The sequence below is a fragment of the Amblyraja radiata genome, chromosome 34, assembly GCF_010909765.2.
Source record: "Amblyraja radiata isolate CabotCenter1 chromosome 34, sAmbRad1.1.pri, whole genome shotgun sequence".
In the NCBI taxonomy this organism is placed as follows: Eukaryota; Metazoa; Chordata; class Chondrichthyes; order Rajiformes; family Rajidae; genus Amblyraja; species Amblyraja radiata.
Genome location: NC_045989.1, coordinates 13,594,082 through 13,613,277, shown reverse-complemented (window position 1 = coordinate 13,613,277; position 19,196 = coordinate 13,594,082). Strand labels below are relative to the sequence as shown.

General features: G+C 38.8%; 1 protein-coding gene across 2 annotated transcripts in view; it reads left to right on the top strand.

The window, feature by feature from the left end:
- Positions 1-19,196, top strand: part of dis3l (DIS3 like exosome 3'-5' exoribonuclease) — a 37,281-nt gene that overhangs the window by 16,983 nt on the left and 1,102 nt on the right. Inside the window, exons 4-16 of one of the 2 annotated variants that reach the window (XM_033050467.1) lie at positions 777-912; positions 4,094-4,270; positions 5,594-5,672; positions 5,754-5,933; positions 7,126-7,295; positions 8,429-8,590; positions 9,707-9,954; positions 10,387-10,479; positions 10,920-11,450; positions 12,271-12,425; positions 15,096-15,274; positions 16,239-16,384; positions 18,002-18,176. In XM_033050467.1, coding sequence (XP_032906358.1) covers positions 777-912; positions 4,094-4,270; positions 5,594-5,672; positions 5,754-5,933; positions 7,126-7,295; positions 8,429-8,590; positions 9,707-9,954; positions 10,387-10,479; positions 10,920-11,450; positions 12,271-12,425; positions 15,096-15,274; positions 16,239-16,384; positions 18,002-18,176 — 2,431 coding nt within the window. Of the gene's footprint in view, positions 1-776; positions 913-4,093; positions 4,271-5,593; positions 5,673-5,753; positions 5,934-7,125; positions 7,296-8,428; positions 8,591-9,706; positions 9,955-10,386; positions 10,480-10,919; positions 11,451-12,270; positions 12,426-15,095; positions 15,275-16,238; positions 16,385-18,001; positions 18,177-19,196 lie in introns of those variants that run through there. The other variant, XM_033050468.1, reaches the window with a different exon arrangement.

The following is a 19,196-nucleotide window of genomic DNA, read 5'->3' as shown; positions in this document are numbered from 1 at the left end:
ATGGTAAAATATTCTACACTCATCTCGCTAGTCTTTAATTCACTCTGGCTCTTTAAAATATTTTGTAAAAAATGAATGGAAATATATTAATATATAATTTGGCAGAAAAACATTTAATTCAGTCTTGCAGAAAACAATTTGGAGTTGATCCAGAACCACTAGTGCTATCGCCAACTATCGAGCTGCTAATCTAATCAAGGATTGACACAGTTTATAGCTAAACTAAACTATTTTATGAAGATTTATAGTTACTAAGGCTGGAACAAGGCAAACTATTTCAAGTGGTTTTGGAACTGAGGAGAAAAGCGGCTATGAGACTGTGGTGCTCTTGGGCATCTTTGTCTCATTGAACTTTATTGTAGCTCCTGTCGTTTTTATGGTGGAATGTCACCTGCGGCTGACAAGAGCAATTATAGATGACTTTCGAATGATAAAGTCACATGATTATGTAGCAGTTGTGATGCATGGCAGGGAATGCAGAATGTGCAACATCTTGTTATGCTCTGGAAAGGTGGAGATTTATGGGTGAATTTGTACATATTTTAATGTTGCAATGTAAATTTTATTTTTATCCAAGTCAGAGGCATTTAACCAATATAATAATTTTTGTTTTGCTGGAATATATTTGGGAAATTGGGGGATGTTTGAAATTAGGAAAAAAGATTCCTGAGCTTTTTCTGAAACTGATTGGTATTACAGTCCTGTCATGCTGTGGAAATATTTGAATTTTAAGTCATGCAAACAAAATTAATAAAAATGTTAATTATTTGTTCTAGGTGCATTTACTATGCCACAGTCTGGTATTATAATCATCTTGCAGGACTAATGCCAGTTGTTATGGTTACTGAGGATGCGGAAGCCATTCAGAAATATGGGAGTGAAACAGATGGAGTGTTTGTTGTATCATTTAAGGTAATAAGTAGTCCAATGATATAGGACTGGAACCATTGAATGAACCAGAATATTGTTGTGAAATGGTGTGTCGAAATCTTACGAGACACTGTAGACAGTAGCTCTGGCAAAAGTTTTAGGAAGATGGAGGAAATAGCAAAAGTGGGGATTATACCTTTGAACACTGGAGAAGGAATTAGTGTCCAAAGAGAACATTCCAGACAGCTCCATATAGACCAGGTGGACTCTGGGTGAATGATTATTGTATTTTGTCTTTTTTCCAGAAGTGCTAAGTGTGCCACAATCTTCAAAGCAAAAACCAGAAGCTCTTGAAACACAAAGAAGGATAGAACATTGAAAAATACAGCACGGGAACAGGCCCTTCTGCCTACAATGTCTGTACTGATCATGCTGCCAAGCTAGACTCATCTCTTCTGCCTGTGCATGATCCATATTCCTCCAGTCCCTGCGTAACCATGTGCCTTTCAAAAAGCCTTGTAAATGCCAACATATTAATGGTTCCACAACCACCATTGGCATTGCGTTCTGAGCACCCAAACGCAGGCTTGGTGATTGTTGTGCTGAACACCTTCGCTCAGTCCATTTAGGCTTATGTAATCTCCCGGTCACTGAACATTTTAACTCCCCCTCCCATTCCCATACTGGATTATTTCTACTTACGTTTTTAAACAAAGGAACAACTCTCCAATCCTCCAGGTCCTTGCCTCTGGCAAGAAAAGATACAAAGATTTCCATCAAGGCTCCTGCATCTTCTCACTTGTCCTTCTCTCTTAATAACCTGTCATAGATCCCATCAGGCCCTGGGGATTTATCCACTTTAATGCTTTTTCAAGAGACCCAATTCATCCACTTCTTGATCATATAATTGCCCTAGCATATTAGTATCCCTCACACTGATCTCTCTATCCCCCATGTTCATGGGTAATAGTCCAGTAAGGTTATATGGGTAGAACTTAGATACAGGGAATGCTGAGAACAAAGAGGATGGGATGGGGGGGGGGGGGGGGGGGGGGGGGGCAGGCACATAGAACAATGAGGGGCCCGGCGTGGTGGAGCTGCCGAGAACAAAGAGGACAAATTTGGATGACAATGTAGATAGCATTGTTAGCAAATTTGCAGATGACACCAAAATTAGTGGTATAGTAGAGTGAGGAAAGACATCTGAAGTTTACAACAATATCTAGGTTAGTTGGGAAGATAGGCCAAGGCATGGCAAATTGAATTTAACACAAGCAAGTGCAAGATGTTGTGCTTTGGCATGTCAAATGAGGGTAGATCTTGCACAGTGAATAGTAGAGTGCTGGGAGTACAGGTACCTGGTTCCTTTAAAATGGCAAGTCAAGTGGACAGTATGAAGAAGAAGGCATTTAGTTCCCTTGTCTTCATTGGGAAGGTATGGAATACAAAGGTTGACACGTCATGATTCAACTGTACAAGTCGATTGCGTGGGCACTCTTGGAAAACTGCAGTTCTGGTTGCCCAGCTACAGGAAGGATGTCATTAAGTTGAAAAGGGTGTAGAAGAGATTCACCAGGATGTTTTCTGGTCTTGCATTATAGGGAGAGGTTGGATAGGCTAAGATATGTTTTTGAGCATAGGAAGCTAAGGGATGACCTTACTGAGGTATCCAATGTAATGAAGAACATGGATAAAGTGAACTCTCACAGTCTTTTTGCCATTCTAACATTAGAGGACGTAGGCTTAAGGTAAGAGTGCAGAGATTTAAGGAGAGAGGGACCTCAGGCAATTTTTTAACTCTGAGGGTAGCCTGTATCTGGAATGAGCTGCTAGAAGAAGCAATAGAAGAATACATTTATGATTTTTAAGAGACATTTGGACATAAAGTTTAGAGAGTTCTGAGCCATATGCAAGCAAATGGGACTCTAATATGCTTACAACCCAGCGGTATGAATGTTAATTTCACTAATTTTAAGTAACGTTTACCTACACTCTCCTCCCCTCCCCTCTTGCCCCCTTTCTCCACCCGAGTAATTTAACCAGTTCCGCACTTCACCTATCCCTTTTCTCCAGAGGTGCTCTTTGACCCGCTGAGTTACTCCAGCACTTTGTGCCTATCATTGGTATAAACCAGCATCTGCAGTTCTTTGTTTCAGTAGCCCAACATGACAACTTGGTTGGTATGGACAGGGTGAGCCGAACGGCCTGTTACCATGATGCACAGCTCAATGACTATATTACTCTATGTCCTTCCATGTCTCTGTATGTCATACCTATTTCACTTTCTGTATCACCTCTCTGTCGCTCTCTCTGTCTCTCTCTCTGTCTCTCTCTCTCTGTCTCTCTCTCTCTGTCTCTCTCTCTCTCTCTCTCTGTCTCTCTCTCTGTCTCTCTCTCTCTGTCTCTCTCTCTCTGTCTCTCTCTCTGTCTCTCTCTCTCTGTCTCTCTCTCTCTGTCTCTCTCTCTCTGTCTCTGTCTCTGTCTCTGTCTCTGGAGTCAACCTTTTTATGTTCAATTACACAAATTAGTTAAATCAATACTACAATATAAGCAGAAATCTCTGCTGGAGAAACAATATTTGGAATATGGTATAATATTTTTGTCCGTAATTCCTATGGTTGTCCCTAGATGGCAGTAGCGTTACTGAAAATATTTATTCAGTGGAAACTTGGATTTAGATCCCAAATAAACAAGAGAAAACTATTTGCAAAAAAAGGCTTTTCTTGTGTAAAACATGACAATATTTGGTCTAATTTCGGGATTTTGGAAGGATACTTACAGATTGTGAATTGTCAGGTATCTACAAAAAGACTCGAATGTAAAATGAATTGGGCAACACTGACTGGCATATGTGGTAGGATTGAATTAAACATGTTCTATCCTATCCATTAGTAAGCTTTATCCCATTTGAACTGTCTCAGTTTCATCAGTTTCCCATTTCAGTCATTAATTTCTAGTTGGAGTGAATGTTTTGGTTGTGTCTATTGGGCATTATTTATTGAACATCTTCCAGCACCAGTAAATGAACATTTTTATCTGGGTAGATTCAACCCTTTACAACAGAAATATGCCAATTTGTGACAGTTTGTTACTCTTAAGTCTTTCTGTACAGATATTTTTATCCTGTGCTGCATTTTATGCAGACTTTGCAATTTTGTATTTGTAAGCAATGAAATGCTGATGAGCATGCTACAATCACTTTTATCGTTTTTTTTCTTTATAGAGCTACTTGGAGAATTTTTGGCCTGACCTGGAAGCAGTGCACGAGCTGTATGAGTCTATTGTTCAGTCTCGGAAAGAAAGAGAGAATGAAATTCAGGAGAAGAATGGAAAGGAATATTTGGAACATCTGCCTTTGGAAATACTGGAGGCTGGCATCAAATCTGGGAGATATATTCAGGTAAACTGACACATTAGGTTTTGAAATGGCAGTCGTGAACTCATGTTTGAACCCAGTGCGCACTACGATAGACAGAAATATAGCTGGTAGAAATTTTGCCTCGCAGCACCAACGTCTCAAGCTCAATCATGACTTTCAATGCCAATGAGGAGTTTGCATGGTCTTCCTGTGACCATGTGAGTTCCTTTCAGGTGCTCTGGTTTCCTCCCAAAGTCAAGCACGTTGGTAGGTTACTTGATCACTGTAAGCTGCTCTTAGAATATGTGGGTGGTAAAATCTGGGGAAGGGAAGGGCAGGTTGATGGAAATGTGGGAAGTGCCTACAAAAAATATATAGTCGCATTTTTCTACTTCCTAGGATGAGAGAGATACCCTACCAAGAGAGAGTAGTTTGGGCATATATTCCTTGGAGTTTAGAAGAATGAGGAGTGACCTCATTCAAACATATAACATTCCAAGATGGCTTGACAGGATAGATATTAGTCTGATTCCACCTGTGGGAGAGCTTAAACGAGGGACATTGACTCCAAGATAAGGGGCTGCTCGTTTAAAACTGAGGTCTGTAGATACTACTTCTTGCTGAGGGAGTTGAATCTCTGGAATTCACTGCTTTGGCGAGTGTGAGAACTGGATCATTAGAAGCATTTAAAATGGATGTAGGTAAATATTTATAAGATCGAAAAATAGAGTGTGGAGAAATGGCACAGAAGACGAATTGAGGCTTGTGTAGATCATCCATAATCCTATTAATTAAGAGGGGGTGGGGGGAAGACTTGAAGAGTCTGATGGCTTCTATTTTATTGTCATCTTCTATTTTATTGTCCTCTTGTGTTATGAAAGAAATTTGTACAGATGGTTAATATGTACTCTGGGCCGAAGGACCTCCGCCCATGACTGACATACGATGAACTCTGTGCAGCTCAACAACTTTGCACAGAAGCTGATCGCATTGCCTTATTGTCTTTAATGATTTAGTCTTTAATGTCATTTAATAAGTAGCTGCGTTTGATATATAAATTGGGAGTGTAGAATAGCATGTAGCCAGCATGTATTTTACAATTTACATTTAACAGTATCAAAATGGTTGAAAAAAGATGAGATCACAAAAACTATCCCAAGTGAATATTTGTCTGCTAATGTTAACTGAGTTTCAGCAATGTATTAAATTAAATACTTCCAGTCTGTTTTTCTTTTCGTCAATAATATTGGAAAAAATGCAAATGACACACAGCAAACAGTGAAATTTGTGCTGGAAAATAATTCCACTGTTTCTCAATTCTCTTACGTTTAATGTAAATATTAGCAGATTTCTTTCTGTTCTTAGGGTATTTTAAATGTCAACAAGCACAGATCTCAGTTGGAAGCCTTTGTTCGCATTCAGGGATTACCTAATAAAAGATCAGGTAACTTTTTTTATCTTTTTTAAATAAATATTTTTGCCAAAATTGATTTGTTTGTATAAGTGTGTTGTTTGTGTCTCTTAGAACTGGAAACAGATATACTTATCTGTGGCACAAAGACTCGAAATCGTGCTGTCGAGGGAGATGTGGTAGCTGTTGAGTTACTGCCAAGGAATGAATGGAAAGGAAGAGCTTCAATACTGTGTGAGAATGAATCTGAGGAGAAAGCCACCGAGGAAACCGAAACTGAGCCAATGCCTACAGGTATGAGCTTAATGGTAAAATACGCAACCAAATATTTTAAGTATTATATTTGGACATTTTTTTTAAATTGCTTTAGTTTTCTTTTCCCTGCTCAATCATGTATATAAGCAGTCGTTTCTTATAAAGACATAAAAAAGAGATGCATAAATAGGCCATTCGAACCATGTGCCTGTACAACCCATTCAATAAGATCATGGCGTCGTTTATCTCAGATCCATTTTATTGCATTAATCTAATATTTTTTAAAGTCCAAAAATCTATTGATCTGTAATTTGAATAAACTCAGTGACTGAGCCTCCAGGGTCCTCTTGGGCGGAGAATTCCAAAGACCCATCACACTCTGAGAAGAAATGTCTTCATCCATCTATGTTCTGAATGGTTAACACATTCACATTCAAGAAAGCTCACAGCTCCTGCATCCAGGATTGATCCTAACCTTGGGTGGGGTGGGGAGGGGGTGTGTGTGGGCGGGGAGTGTAGGAGAGGGGGAGGGGTGGTGTGTGGCGGGTGCGTGGGGTGGGAGGGGAGCGGCGTGTGGGTGGGAGGGGGGGGAGGAGGGGTGTGGGAGGGAGGGGGGTGTGCGGTGGAGAGAGGATGTGGGCGGGGGAGGGGGGAGGGAGGATGTGGGAGGGGGGAGGGAGGATGTGGGAGGGGCGGGAGGATGTGGGAGGGAGGGGAGGAGGGGTGGGAGGGAGGGGGGTGTGCGGTGGAGAGAGGATGTGGGAGGGCGGAGGGAGGATATGGGAGGGGAGGGAGGATGTGAGGGGGGAGGGAGGATGTGAGGGGGGAGGGAGGAGGGAGAAGGGGGTGTGTGGGGGAGGGGTGTGTGTGTGGGTGGGAGGGGGGGGGAGGGCAAACACAGCTCTAATTTCTATATGGTGAAACCAAAATGTATAAAAATAGCCTTTTATAAAATCTGACAATTTGCACTTTAACCACATTTGATTTTTTTTTCTATTACAAATCTCAAATTGTGGAGCACAGAGGCAAATAAATAAACGATGGGTCTTTGTCCCAAACATTATGGAGGGCACTGTATAACAGGGACGGGTGAAGGGGTTGGACCAGGTTGTAAGTTCTATAGTTAAATCACATTATACACGAGATCATTCTTTTTTTTGTTTTAATGAATATTAACAATATGAGGCAAAAACAAATTAATGGATTCAGACTAAGTATCTTTTTTTTATAGGTAAGGTTGTTGGCATTATTCAGCGCAATTGGCGAGATTATGTTGTGACCTTTCCGCCCAAAGAAGACATACAATCTCAGGGTAAAAATGTTCGGAAGATCCTAGTTACGCCTTGGGATTACAGAATTCCTAAAATAAGGATCAGCACTCAACAAGCTGAATCACTGCAGGTAAATGTCATAAATTTACTCTTTTAAAAAGTAATATAATTTATAATGTTTTATGAACATTGTGAAGACCATATCTGCATAATTTTCGTAGACTGAGTCATTCTAAATTCCACTCCTTAGAATTGATGTTCCTTAATGCTCGTTTTCTAATTCTATGATAGTCCTTGGTTTTTTAACTTTTTGTTCATATTTGGTTTACTCACAGCCCCAACAAACCAAACGATCATTTTCATAGCTCACTGCTGATCCAGATGTGTGTACTTCCTGATGTGGAGCAGTGGATAGAAATCTCAGCCAGGAGTGCTGGTTTACTTTTGTCTTTCTAACCCTAGGTTGTTAAGTCAGATGTAGCACTTTTTACACCGAACCAGCTGAGAAGAACCAACACAATGCACAATGCAACTAAATCTCCAACACCATCTGGTCATAGTCTCAGAGATTGTGCTTTATTCCATTCGCTTAATTGTGGACATTAAAAAATAAATGATTTCCCATAAATTAATCTCTATACCAATCTTGAGCATTCAAGTGAATCATAAGTGATTTGGCCCTTCAAGTCTACTCTGCCATTCAATCATAACTGATCTATCTCTCCCTCCTAACCCCATTCCCCTGCCTTCTCCCCATAACATCTGACACCTGTACAAATCAAGAATCTATCTATATCTACCTTAAATATATCCACTGACTTGGCCTCCACAGCCTTCTGTGGCAAAGAATTCCATAGATTCACCATCCTCTCACTAAAGAATTGTTTTATCTATTTTCCATTTGGTTATGTTGAACTCCTGAGATAAGACAAAACATTTAAATTTCACTTATTTTTAATATGTGTTTAGTGGACTAACGTTATTTAAATTTTGAAAACACAAGGAACTAATTTTATGTGAAGTGTAAAACTAATTTGTGATTCCTAATGTCTTCTTTCTTTATATCAAACCCAAATATAAAATACAGCTGAGACTCCTGTTTTAGAAATTTTAATCAAGCAAAAATGCACCTGCATTGAAGTGCAATAAAACAAGTTGCTGCACTCTGTTTAAATCATATGCTTACATAAAAGAATGAACCTGGCAGCGCTGTAATGGCCTCATACAGAATACTTAAATCATTTTTATTTCCCAATCACATAGAATTTCCGAATTATTGTACGAATTGATTCCTGGGATTCTACATCTCTTTATCCCAATGGACATTTTGTGAAGGTTCTTGGAAGAGCTGGTGATTTAGAGACAGAAATTGCAGCTATTCTTGTTGAAAACGGCATTTCAATTGGCCCTTTCTCTGAAGCCCAGGTAAATCTTAGTGTACACTGTACGTGATGTAAGAGATGTGATTCCTTAATTATTGTTGTAAACCGTTGAATTGTACATGTGATTTTATCCAGTTTTGAAATGTATGACAAAGGAAATTATTGATGGCACAAAAATGCTGAGATTGTGTTTAGGTATAGTGATTTCTGTGTTGAAGGAGCTTATCAATTTATTAAACGCTAAAAATATTTGTATGTTAAGTTGCGAATCAGCTTAACTCATTTGTAGAACTATGTTTCAGCATCACATTCAAACCCTCCAATTTAATGAATGTTAAATCTGGACTAATACTTCACCCATTTCTGAGAGTATGTAACACTGTTGGAGAGTCCATCTCTAAACAAGGTTCTGTCTGCCTCATTGTGAAGATGCTAATATGGGTACTGTGGAGTTTCTACTGATGTCTGGCTGATACCTGATTATTGACAGCCACAATCAGAAACACACTCGTCATTTATATCACTAATTTGTAGAGACACAGTGAACTGTAGATGCTGGAATATCAGCAGGTCAGACAACATCTATGGAGGGAATGGACTGACGACATCGGATTTGGACCTTCCAGTCTGATCCAAGAGGTGACCATTCCCTCTACAGATGCTCTCAGACCTGTTGAGTTCCTCCAGCACTTTGAGGAAAAAAGCAATATTTAGAAAAAAGAAAATAACTTGCTGTGAAACATGCTACTCTTTGTGCCTTTTGAAGCCTTTAAGAAAATTCACGAGAGAACGTTCAAGTCTCAGAATATAGTTGTGGCAAATCTGTGTCCTGGAGAAAAACCATACATCCACATTAGCAGTTTAGAAGTGGTGTTATAAATTGCTGCCTATGGCTCAATGCGTTTATTTTTATCTCCACAGTTCACAGTAGTGAATTTACCAATGTCAGGCACTATATCTGGGGAAGAGCAAAAACTGAAGGGCAGTTATCCTCTCTTCTAATCCCTTAGAAGGGATGCTCAAGGTTCATCTTTCCTTCATTCCAGTAACTTTTCCAGGGAAAGTATTTCTGTCTTAACTTTAACAGAAAAATATTGTTCGGATATAAAGGTATGAAAACCAATCTAAATATTTCAGTTTGTTTTCTCCAATTTTTCAGCTGCGTGAAATACCAGTGAACACTCCTGAGAATCCCTGGAAGGTTGATGCAGAGGAGCAAGGCAGGCGAGTGGATTTAAGAAACACTCACCTGGTCTTCAGCATCGACCCCAAGGACTGTGAAGACGTGGATGATGCACTGTCTGTTCGCAAATTAGCAAATGAAAATTTGGAGCTGGGCGTTCATATTGCAGATGTCACACACTTCGTCAAATTAAATTCATACACAGATCTGGAGGCTAGATCGAGGTATGGCGAAATAAAAATCAGAATAAAAGCTCAAATGATCGAAGCTGAAATAAACCTAGGAGGAATAATTTTCATTCAAAGTACTCCTTATAATAAAAGATAATTTACTTATAGGAAATGTTTTTGGAATTTCTATAACTTTTTTTTTCTGGGATGTAGAACAGCCATTCTGGGTCACGCTGATAATGTTACTGGTGGGAAGCAAAGGAAGCAGCTGGGTCTGGACAGCTTCAGATCTCAGACCTGAACGCAGCAGGCTGTAGATGGGGACATTGCTTTTGATATACAAATTCACAATGAAAGTGTATTTAGCATCTGCCACAAGATCCTGTTCTTGGGTTATGTCAATGTGACCATTGAGAAGTATTTTTCAGCAAAGTTATAACATTTTGGCCGCAAAATTAATATTGATGCAAACTACTTTCTTTACAGGGCAACAACTTGTTATTTAGCAGACAGGCGCTATGACATGTTACCTGCCATCCTAAGCGCTGATCGATGTTCTTTACTTGGGGGTGCTGACAGGTGCGTCTCAATGATACCTGAAGCCAATCTCATTTTTTACAAAGGAAGGATGTATTCATATTTTTGCCCAGGGAGAGGAAGCAGGAAACATTACATATTTTAATGCTGGAACTTTGTAACTACATTTCATTGTAATTCTGGAGAGGAGGCTAAGGATGCTCAATCAAATTATTGTTTGTTCATTTTATCCCTCTCCTACAGAGAGTATGGTGTCAGACTTTTATTCACTGCTTCCACTGAACACCTGTTGCCATCACGAACCTGCTGTAGGAAGGAATTGTGGCACCATTGTTAAACATCAGCAGGATTTCGGCCACCTTTTAACTATGCTAGAATGTTAGATTCATTCTTAATTGTCATTAATTTACTGCATGGTATTTGTAGTTGTAATTCATCTTTCAAGCTGCAAGCTAATTATCCATATTCATTGTCTTTTTAAGGTATGCAATCAGTGTGTTATGGGAATTAGATAAAACTAATTATGAAGTCCTTAAAGTGTGGTTTGGACGAACCATTATAAGGTCTACTTACAAGATATTCTATGAAGCAGCTCAAGCCTTGTTGGATGGGGATCGCAATGTTGTGGATATCCCTGAGCTCAAAGGGCTTGAAGAGAAAGAGAAATGTAGACGGTTGAATGACTTGATATGGGCAGTGGAGAAGCTGACTGAAATAGCTCGTCGCACCCGGACAAAGCGCTCCCTTGAAGGTGGCCTAGAGTTGGAGGGAATTGAAATCCGAGTACAGTTAGATGAGAAGAAGAACATCAGTGACCTGGTGCCCAAACAACACCTGGAGGTGCATGAGACTGTAGCAGAATGCATGATTATGGCAAACCACTGGGTGGCAAAGAAAATTACTGAGAACTTGCCTCACCAAGGCTTGCTACGATGCCATCCTCCACCAAGACAGGAGTCCTTCACTGCACTGATTGAGTGTGCAAAGGCAAAGAGATTCAAAATAGACACACGGTAAGGTATGGATAGGAAGTGCTAGTTTGCATGTTTTCATTTATGAAGAAGGATCATACAGTAACTCTTGGTTTCTTATGTCAATGAAATCCTCATGCTTTGAGTCAATGCCTAGCCCGTTAACAGCCTATCATTTTTGCCATCTACAAACTGCACTGCAATAACTCACTTACACTACTCTGCCAGTATTTCTGTAACCCTGTAGCACCAAAGACGGGAGCAGCAGTTGCATGGCAACACTGCCATCTGCAGGTTTCCCTCAAATTTGATCACCGTTCTGACCTGAAAACATTCCAGTGTCCTTTCATTGAGTTTGAATCCCAGATTGCTCTCTCCAACTGCACTGTGAAACAACTTCACCAGAAGGATTACAGTATCCAGGAGTGCAGCTCACTCCACCTTTTCAAGGGCAATCAAAGACTGGCATAAACGCTGGCTATTCCAACAGCATCCATATCCAGGAAAAACAAATAAAGAAAAATAAGACTGATTTAACCATTGTCCCTTGGTTGCATTTAGGAAGAGGTAGAAAATCCTGAGCATATTTTACAGAAATGTTACTTCTGGTAAAACCTGAACTGTGCTTTTGGCTATTAGGTTGTCCAATTCATGACAATTGGATGACAACCAATTTTAAAGTTATATTAAGAAAATTTGGTGAGGGGAAGTGAAGAGTGGATCACAGTTCTGGGATCTGGTAAAGAATTAATTTGGAGTAGGAGTTTTTCTGATTTCTATCTTTCCGATTCTTCTTTGTGTTCACAGATGTTTGTAATAAAAAACAATACTTATTTTTAAAATTTACATTGGTAATTTTTAGCTCCAACAAAGCTCTGGCAGATTCACTGGACATGGCAGAAGATCCAGGTGATCCTCTGGTGAATAAACTCTTGCGATCCATGGCCACGCAGGCAATGTCCAATGCCCTTTATTTTTCTACTGGCTCCTGTTCAGAGGATCTCTTTTATCATTACGGTAAACAATATTATATATTTTTCTTTTTTTTGTAAGATTGTGGAGTAGATAAAAGCAATGTAATAGTATGATATTACATTGTGGAACTTGTTGAGGGCTTCATTTTGCAACAACTGTGCTGATTTCTCTTATGGTTTTTCCTTTACAAGGCTCCCATATCTGAACATTAATTGAGTTCAGTTATAACAGGATATTTTTATATCTTTTAAATAATGCCTGGAAAAAAGATATTCATAATTATTTTCAGAATATTTCTTCCTTGTGAAAGGTCATCTTAAAATGTTGAATATTCATACCATTGGTACGTGCATTGGCAGTGAAATAAGATTATTGTTTTCTCCCAAAACACCCACACATTCACTGCAGCATTCATTCCATTAAGCCTCTGTGTTATGCAGTGTTCAGGCTGCAATAGTCAGTGCTTGTGCCTAACACTGCATTGCAGATGCCTGTGAGTTGTCTGACAGGTTTTCCATGCTAACATGGGAATCACGATTTCAAAACTGCATTAGATTGTATATTTGCAATGAACACACAATTAATAAAAAAGTTGTTTTGAAAAATCATTTTTAATGTGTACATCTTATGGAGCTTTTTATTTGATTAATTTACAATAATTTGGTTATTGGGACATAATAAAACACAGAAATTATTTAAGGAAACTTTATCAGTTGATATTTGACAGTTGAACAATATGATAAGAAATTAGTGCAGATGTCCAAATTGTTTGGTCAAGGAGGTTAATTTTTAAGAAATAAATCAGGATAGAGGCAGAAAGGTTTAATTTTGACCATGATCACCGTTATGTGTCAGTGGAATTGGAAAAGTATAAGAGGGAGGATTTGAAAGTTTACAAATCTCATGAGATTGCAGTGCACATAGCTCTCGAACGCTCCCTCCTCCGTTCCCTCCCTTGCTTGCTCTCTCTATCTCACTTGCTCTCACTCACTGAGATCTATTAGAGAAAGTAATGAGTACGTGAGGCCATGGGATTCAAATGCAACGGTGATAGTCGTGCAGCAGAAGCTTTGCCAGGTGGTGCTGCTGAAACGCTGAGTCAAGGCCCCACTATGAATTTTAAAAAACAATATTGATTGGGGCCAAAAGTAAGACTGATTAATGTCCTCTTAATACCATTGATGATGTTCATAATGTTTTATTTTCACATACAGTACCAATAATATTACTCATAATCCATTGGAACCAAGTAACAAAATAAAAATTCATTCTTGTAAACCTCCTCTGGACCTTCTCCAGAGCCAACACCTTCCTTAGATATGGTGCCCAAAATTGCTCACAATATTCCAAATGCGGCCTTAACAGCGCCTTATACAGCCTCAACATTACATCCTTGTTTTTGTATACTAGCCCTCTTGAAATAAATGCTAACATTGAGTTTGCTTTCTTTACTATTGATTCAACTTGCAGATTAACTTTTTGGAAATCCTGCACTCGCAAGTCCCTATGTACCTCCAATTTCTGAATTCCATCTCCATTTAGAAAATAGTCTACGCCTTTATACCTACAACCAAAATGCATGACTCCACACTTTGCTACACTATATTCCATCTGCCACTTCTCTGTCCATTCTCCCAACCCTTCCGCAGAGTCCCTGCTTTCTCAACATTACCTAGCATAGAAACAACTTCTCTCGGAGAGTGGAGAATCTCTGGGATTCCCAACCCTTAAGAAAGGTGGTTCCATGTCATTAGGTATATTTAAGGAAGAGACAAATTGCCCTGTCCCACGGTACGAGTTCATTCCAAGAGCTCTCCCGAGTTTTTAAAAGCTGGTGAGGCACATTTCATCCAGGCTTAATCGTAAAGAATGGACTCTTGGGCAAGGCATTAGATCAATAGTGCCTATAGAATGGCCCTCAGACAGCCGATGGTTTAAGAAGAGATCAGAGGAGAAATGTATTTTATAATCAATATATTTTGAGTATTGCAACAGTGGGCCTACCTATCGACTAAAATACTTTATAAAGTCTTGGGCTTACCGAAGGAATTCTACAAATGCAAGTTTTTCATTTTTAAAACGTTGTATACCTTTACATCAGCTACACGTGACCTCAAGTTGATTGGGGGAAATACTTCTTAAAATCAATAACGTTTCACTGAAACTGCAGGGAAGAAGAGTGGTTCCTTTGTTACACATCAGGCTTAAAGTTGTGTGACTTTTAATGTTTTTAAATCTGCTCTCTATACAGTCACTTGTAACATACACTTCTCGTTTGTGAAGGAAAATATTTTTCAGACACATTGCTGGCTTCTAACTGGAGACTAGATTTCTGAACCTTTTAGTTGAGCTGCATAATCATGGTGGGAGATTCCTAGTTTATTTGGTGAGTCAATAGCAGGATGAAATAAGAAACATAATGCAAATGGGTTAGCCAGGGCTTAGATGATGGCCTTCACAAAACATCGAGTTGGTAGATTGGAAATAAAGTCAGGGCTTTAAAATCTCACCAATAATAGTAGGATATTTTACCTCCCCGAGTTGCTGATTTATTCACTCATTCCTTCTCTCCAGAGAAGCTGCCTGACCTGCTGAGTTACTCCAGAATTTTGTGTCTACCTGCTGATTTATATCTCTATTATGAAACCAAATTGACAAAGTCTGGATTATTTGTACATCCCATCAGATGTTGCATTTGTTTTTAAATCACAGGACTTGCTCTGGACAAATATACTCATTTCACATCTCCAATCAGAAGATATGCAGACATAGTTGTCCATCGACTATTAATGGCAGCTTTATTAAAAGATAAGAAATTGGAACCTGAAAATCCATTGCTCAGCCAGAAGGATTTGGAAGAATTATGTCATCATATCAACAAGAAGAATAGGGTGAGTGCAGAAATAACTCAGTAGGCTTTTTATTATTTTATTTTAAATCATAACATAAATGTAAAGGTATCATTACATTCACATTAGGGAAGGAGTATGACCAAAGAACTGTCAGATTCTGCTAATATCATTTTGTGCTGGCAGCACTTGGTGGAAAAACCTTCCAGATAGCTCATCAGAAAGTGACTTTGACAACAAGGGTTGCAACACATTATTACAGACCTCCCATCCTTGTCACCTACATTTGAAGCTTGGGCAGCTAGAGTGGATCCACGGGAAAAGTTTCCCAGAATTTCATTCAAAATTGGAAGTTTTACCAATTCTATCAGCGAGAAAGTAATCAAATTACCTCTGGAAGCAAAAATGCAGTCTGAGCTAGAAAGGAAGAGGAGTCTAATCTGGCAACAGCATTTTTGAAAATGTTTCATCGCACTTGGAAGAGAACATGTTTCAAAAATAAAAGTGGATATCAAGCTTTGTTAGAGATTATACCCCTTCATATGTTCCCAGCTATTGTACATGCTGCAGTATTGCTTGATGTTTACAAAAACATTCAGGGAAGGTCTTGGGCAGAAACCAGTTACTGAAGGAAAGAAAGCTTGAAAAAGGACTAACCCTTAATACAAGGAACCTGTTCAAGACCTGACAAAAGATTGCTTAGTTTTTAAATAGAAAGATTACATTCTGTGAATGGTATCTTGCGTAAAATGTTGCTTTTGAAATTACTATGCCAAATGCTGTTTTTAATTAAGCTGTGACTGAAGCTGGAGCACCTCTATATGTCTCGACAGTACTTTTTGGTGGAAGCTATTCTTTACTGCGAGCCTGTTAATGATTATTTGGCTTACGGAGGCAATTTGTAAAAAGCTGCCTTGCACAAAGTCTGAAAATCAATGTTTTATATAACTTCAGTTTGCAGAATTGCATACTATTGCCTAATTAAGATTCTTATCCCATTGTTTAGGCTGCTCAGCGCGTGCAGAAACAATCCGTAGAGTTATTTCAGTGCATGTACTTTAAGGATAAAGATTCCACTTCTGATGAGCGTTGCGTAGCAGATGGTATCATATATTCAATACGAGCAAATGGTGTACTGGTATTTGTACCAAAGTAAGTTGCACCGAAGTCAGAACATCTAATTATCATTTTAATTTAAAGTTTGATAAATATCAATAATAATAATTGTTCCCAAATTGAGATTTCTCAGCTACTTGCAAATCAAAGTGCTTAGAATGCATAGACAAAAAGGGGGGGGGGGGGGGGAACTATGTATAAACACCACTGTAATTTCTACATGGTGAAACTAAAATGTTTAAAAATGGCCTTTATTAAAATCTGACAATGTCCACATATGATTTTTTTTCTATTACAAATCTCAAATTGTGGAGTACAGAGGCAAATTAATAAATGACGGGTCTTTGTCCCAAACATTATGGAGAGCTCTGTAGATCTGTGAAAATAAAACATTCAGATGGAAGTCTGAAACAAAAACAAAATGCTAGAAAAACTGAGCAGGTCAGGTAGCATCTGTGGAAAGAAGAGCAGTCAACATTTCAGGTCTGGGACAGACTTGTAGAACTGAAACATTGACTTTCTCTTACCACAGATGCTGCCAGTTTGCCTGAGATTTCCTAGCCTTTTCTGTTTTTAACCTCCGTAACCCTAGGGTTTGTTTCTTTGTCTTGTAATATTCAGGAAATACAAAGGATTACAAGAAATGTTTATGGCAGAATAGTGCTTGCAGCAATCACAATGCTCTATATAGTAACTTTCACGGTATATTCCACAGCTACTGAAAAGTCATTAAACTTTGTTACTGTTTTATAGGCAGCAGCTGGTTTCTTGATTTTGTTTACTTCAACTGTAAAGCAGATAGAGATATATTATATGTTCATTTAGTACCAAGGCACATGACACATTTGTGGTCATATTTGTGAAATGTTGACTGTCTCTCTCCATAAATACAGATTGTGTGTCAGATATCTAGCACCCACGTAATTGTGCTTTGATCCATTGTCCCATGTTGTTAGTTTGTGTTGTGATCTTGCAATGGGAAGTAGGAAACAGGTTGTAGATTCTACTACAGGGATGAGCAAACACTCGCCCAACATAGTATCAAAGGTGCCATCTTTCAATTGAGACATTAGGTCAAGGCCTTGCATGATTTCTCAAATGGACAGAGAAGATGCCATGACATTTCAACGGTTAGCTTGAAAATACTCTTATGCCTTAGCTATAATCTATTTCTGAACCAATAGGACTTACCAATTAAATGTAGGTAATTTTTTTCAGTGCCATATTAGAGTTAAGCCTTTGTAAATTGGCTTGAGAATTGTCTGAAACTATTAACTAAACTTTCAGTCCTTTATCAACTGTGAAAGTTTTGGTCATTATAACATTAAATAAATGCCCATTTATTTTAATTAGTGGTGAAAATGAGAGCAAGCTTGACACAATTAATTGGATGACCTTCAGTGGAAGAGTATGTCTGTATCAGTAATTTAGCTAATAGACAAGAATAACAGTCGTTTTCCTTACATGCACCCATAACTATGATCCACACCAAACTGGCACTGCACTAGTGTCATTTAAAAAACATAATTTGAAAGCTGACATTAATTTGAATTGCATTACTCTGTACCATTTTTGTAGATTTCATTTTAGACCAAATCGACCTATGTAAGTAAGTTTATAGAAAATAAAATTGTGCCCTGTGTATGAACCTAGGTATGGTGTAAAAGCTGCAGCTTTCCTAAAGAATAAAGAGGGACTTGTGATCACAGCACAGCCTGACGGATCATGTGAATGGAAACCTGGCTCTCTCCGACGCCTTAGAGACAAAATTATCTCCACTACAGCTGGCGGGGAATCTATTACCTTCTCTCTCTTTGAACACATCACAGTAAGTATACAATGTATGCATACATAATTGGGCAAAACTACACAAATTAAATTCCAAAAATAAGAGCAAATATTAAACATTTGAGGTTTTTTTTTAAATCAAATATAAATACACAACGTCCAACAATAAAGGCGACTTGAGTGACCACAATGCAAATCACTTCCATTCACCGGGGATTTTTTTGAGCAGACAATTAGTTGCCATTCACTTTAATTTTCCATCCTATTTTAATCTGTCTGTGACTTCTTACACTGTTCCAACATAAGCCTGAGGAACAGCACCTCACCTTCCATCTAGGCAATTAGCAGCCTCTAGGACTTAATTCAACAATTTCAGTCAACTTGCTTTCTCTGTATCAGAACTGGACTGTTCTGTTGCAATGTTCCCCATTTGTAACATGAAACTTCCCATACACTGCCTGATTTAACATCCTTTTTGAATACCTTCCTTTTGGTTTCAACAGCTGGTCTGACCTGCCCGTTTTGTTTATTTTTAACTTTTCTCAGAACCTCTAAACTGGGCAACCTTCTCCTCACCCTATGGCGGATACCCTCCTCACCCTTGCTGCAATCTTTTCATGATTGAGGGTTATCAACCTTGCCACATTAATATCTTCTCTCACATGCTGCCAGACTGCAAAGTGTTTACAGCATTTTTCATTTTTACTTCAGATTTCCAACATCAGCAGTTTTGATTTTTTTTTTAAATAGTCTTTCTTAATCCTTTGGAGAACTTCAAATGTGAGATGGAGGGAAGAGATTGCAGATGCTGGAATCTTTAGGGGAAAAAACACAGAGGCCAGGAATTATCTGTGGAGGGAAATAGACAGGTGACGCTTCAGGTCAGAACCCTTCTTCAGACTACTGAGAGGCTATGTTTAAAGCAACAAGTTGATGAAGAGAAGAAAATCTGTTTTACTGAATCCTTGAAGTAAAGATTGATGGATTTTTAAACCAGCAAGGGAAACTGAAGGGGATTATGGGGAGAGGGTGGGAAAGTGAATGTGGGACAAGGTAGATC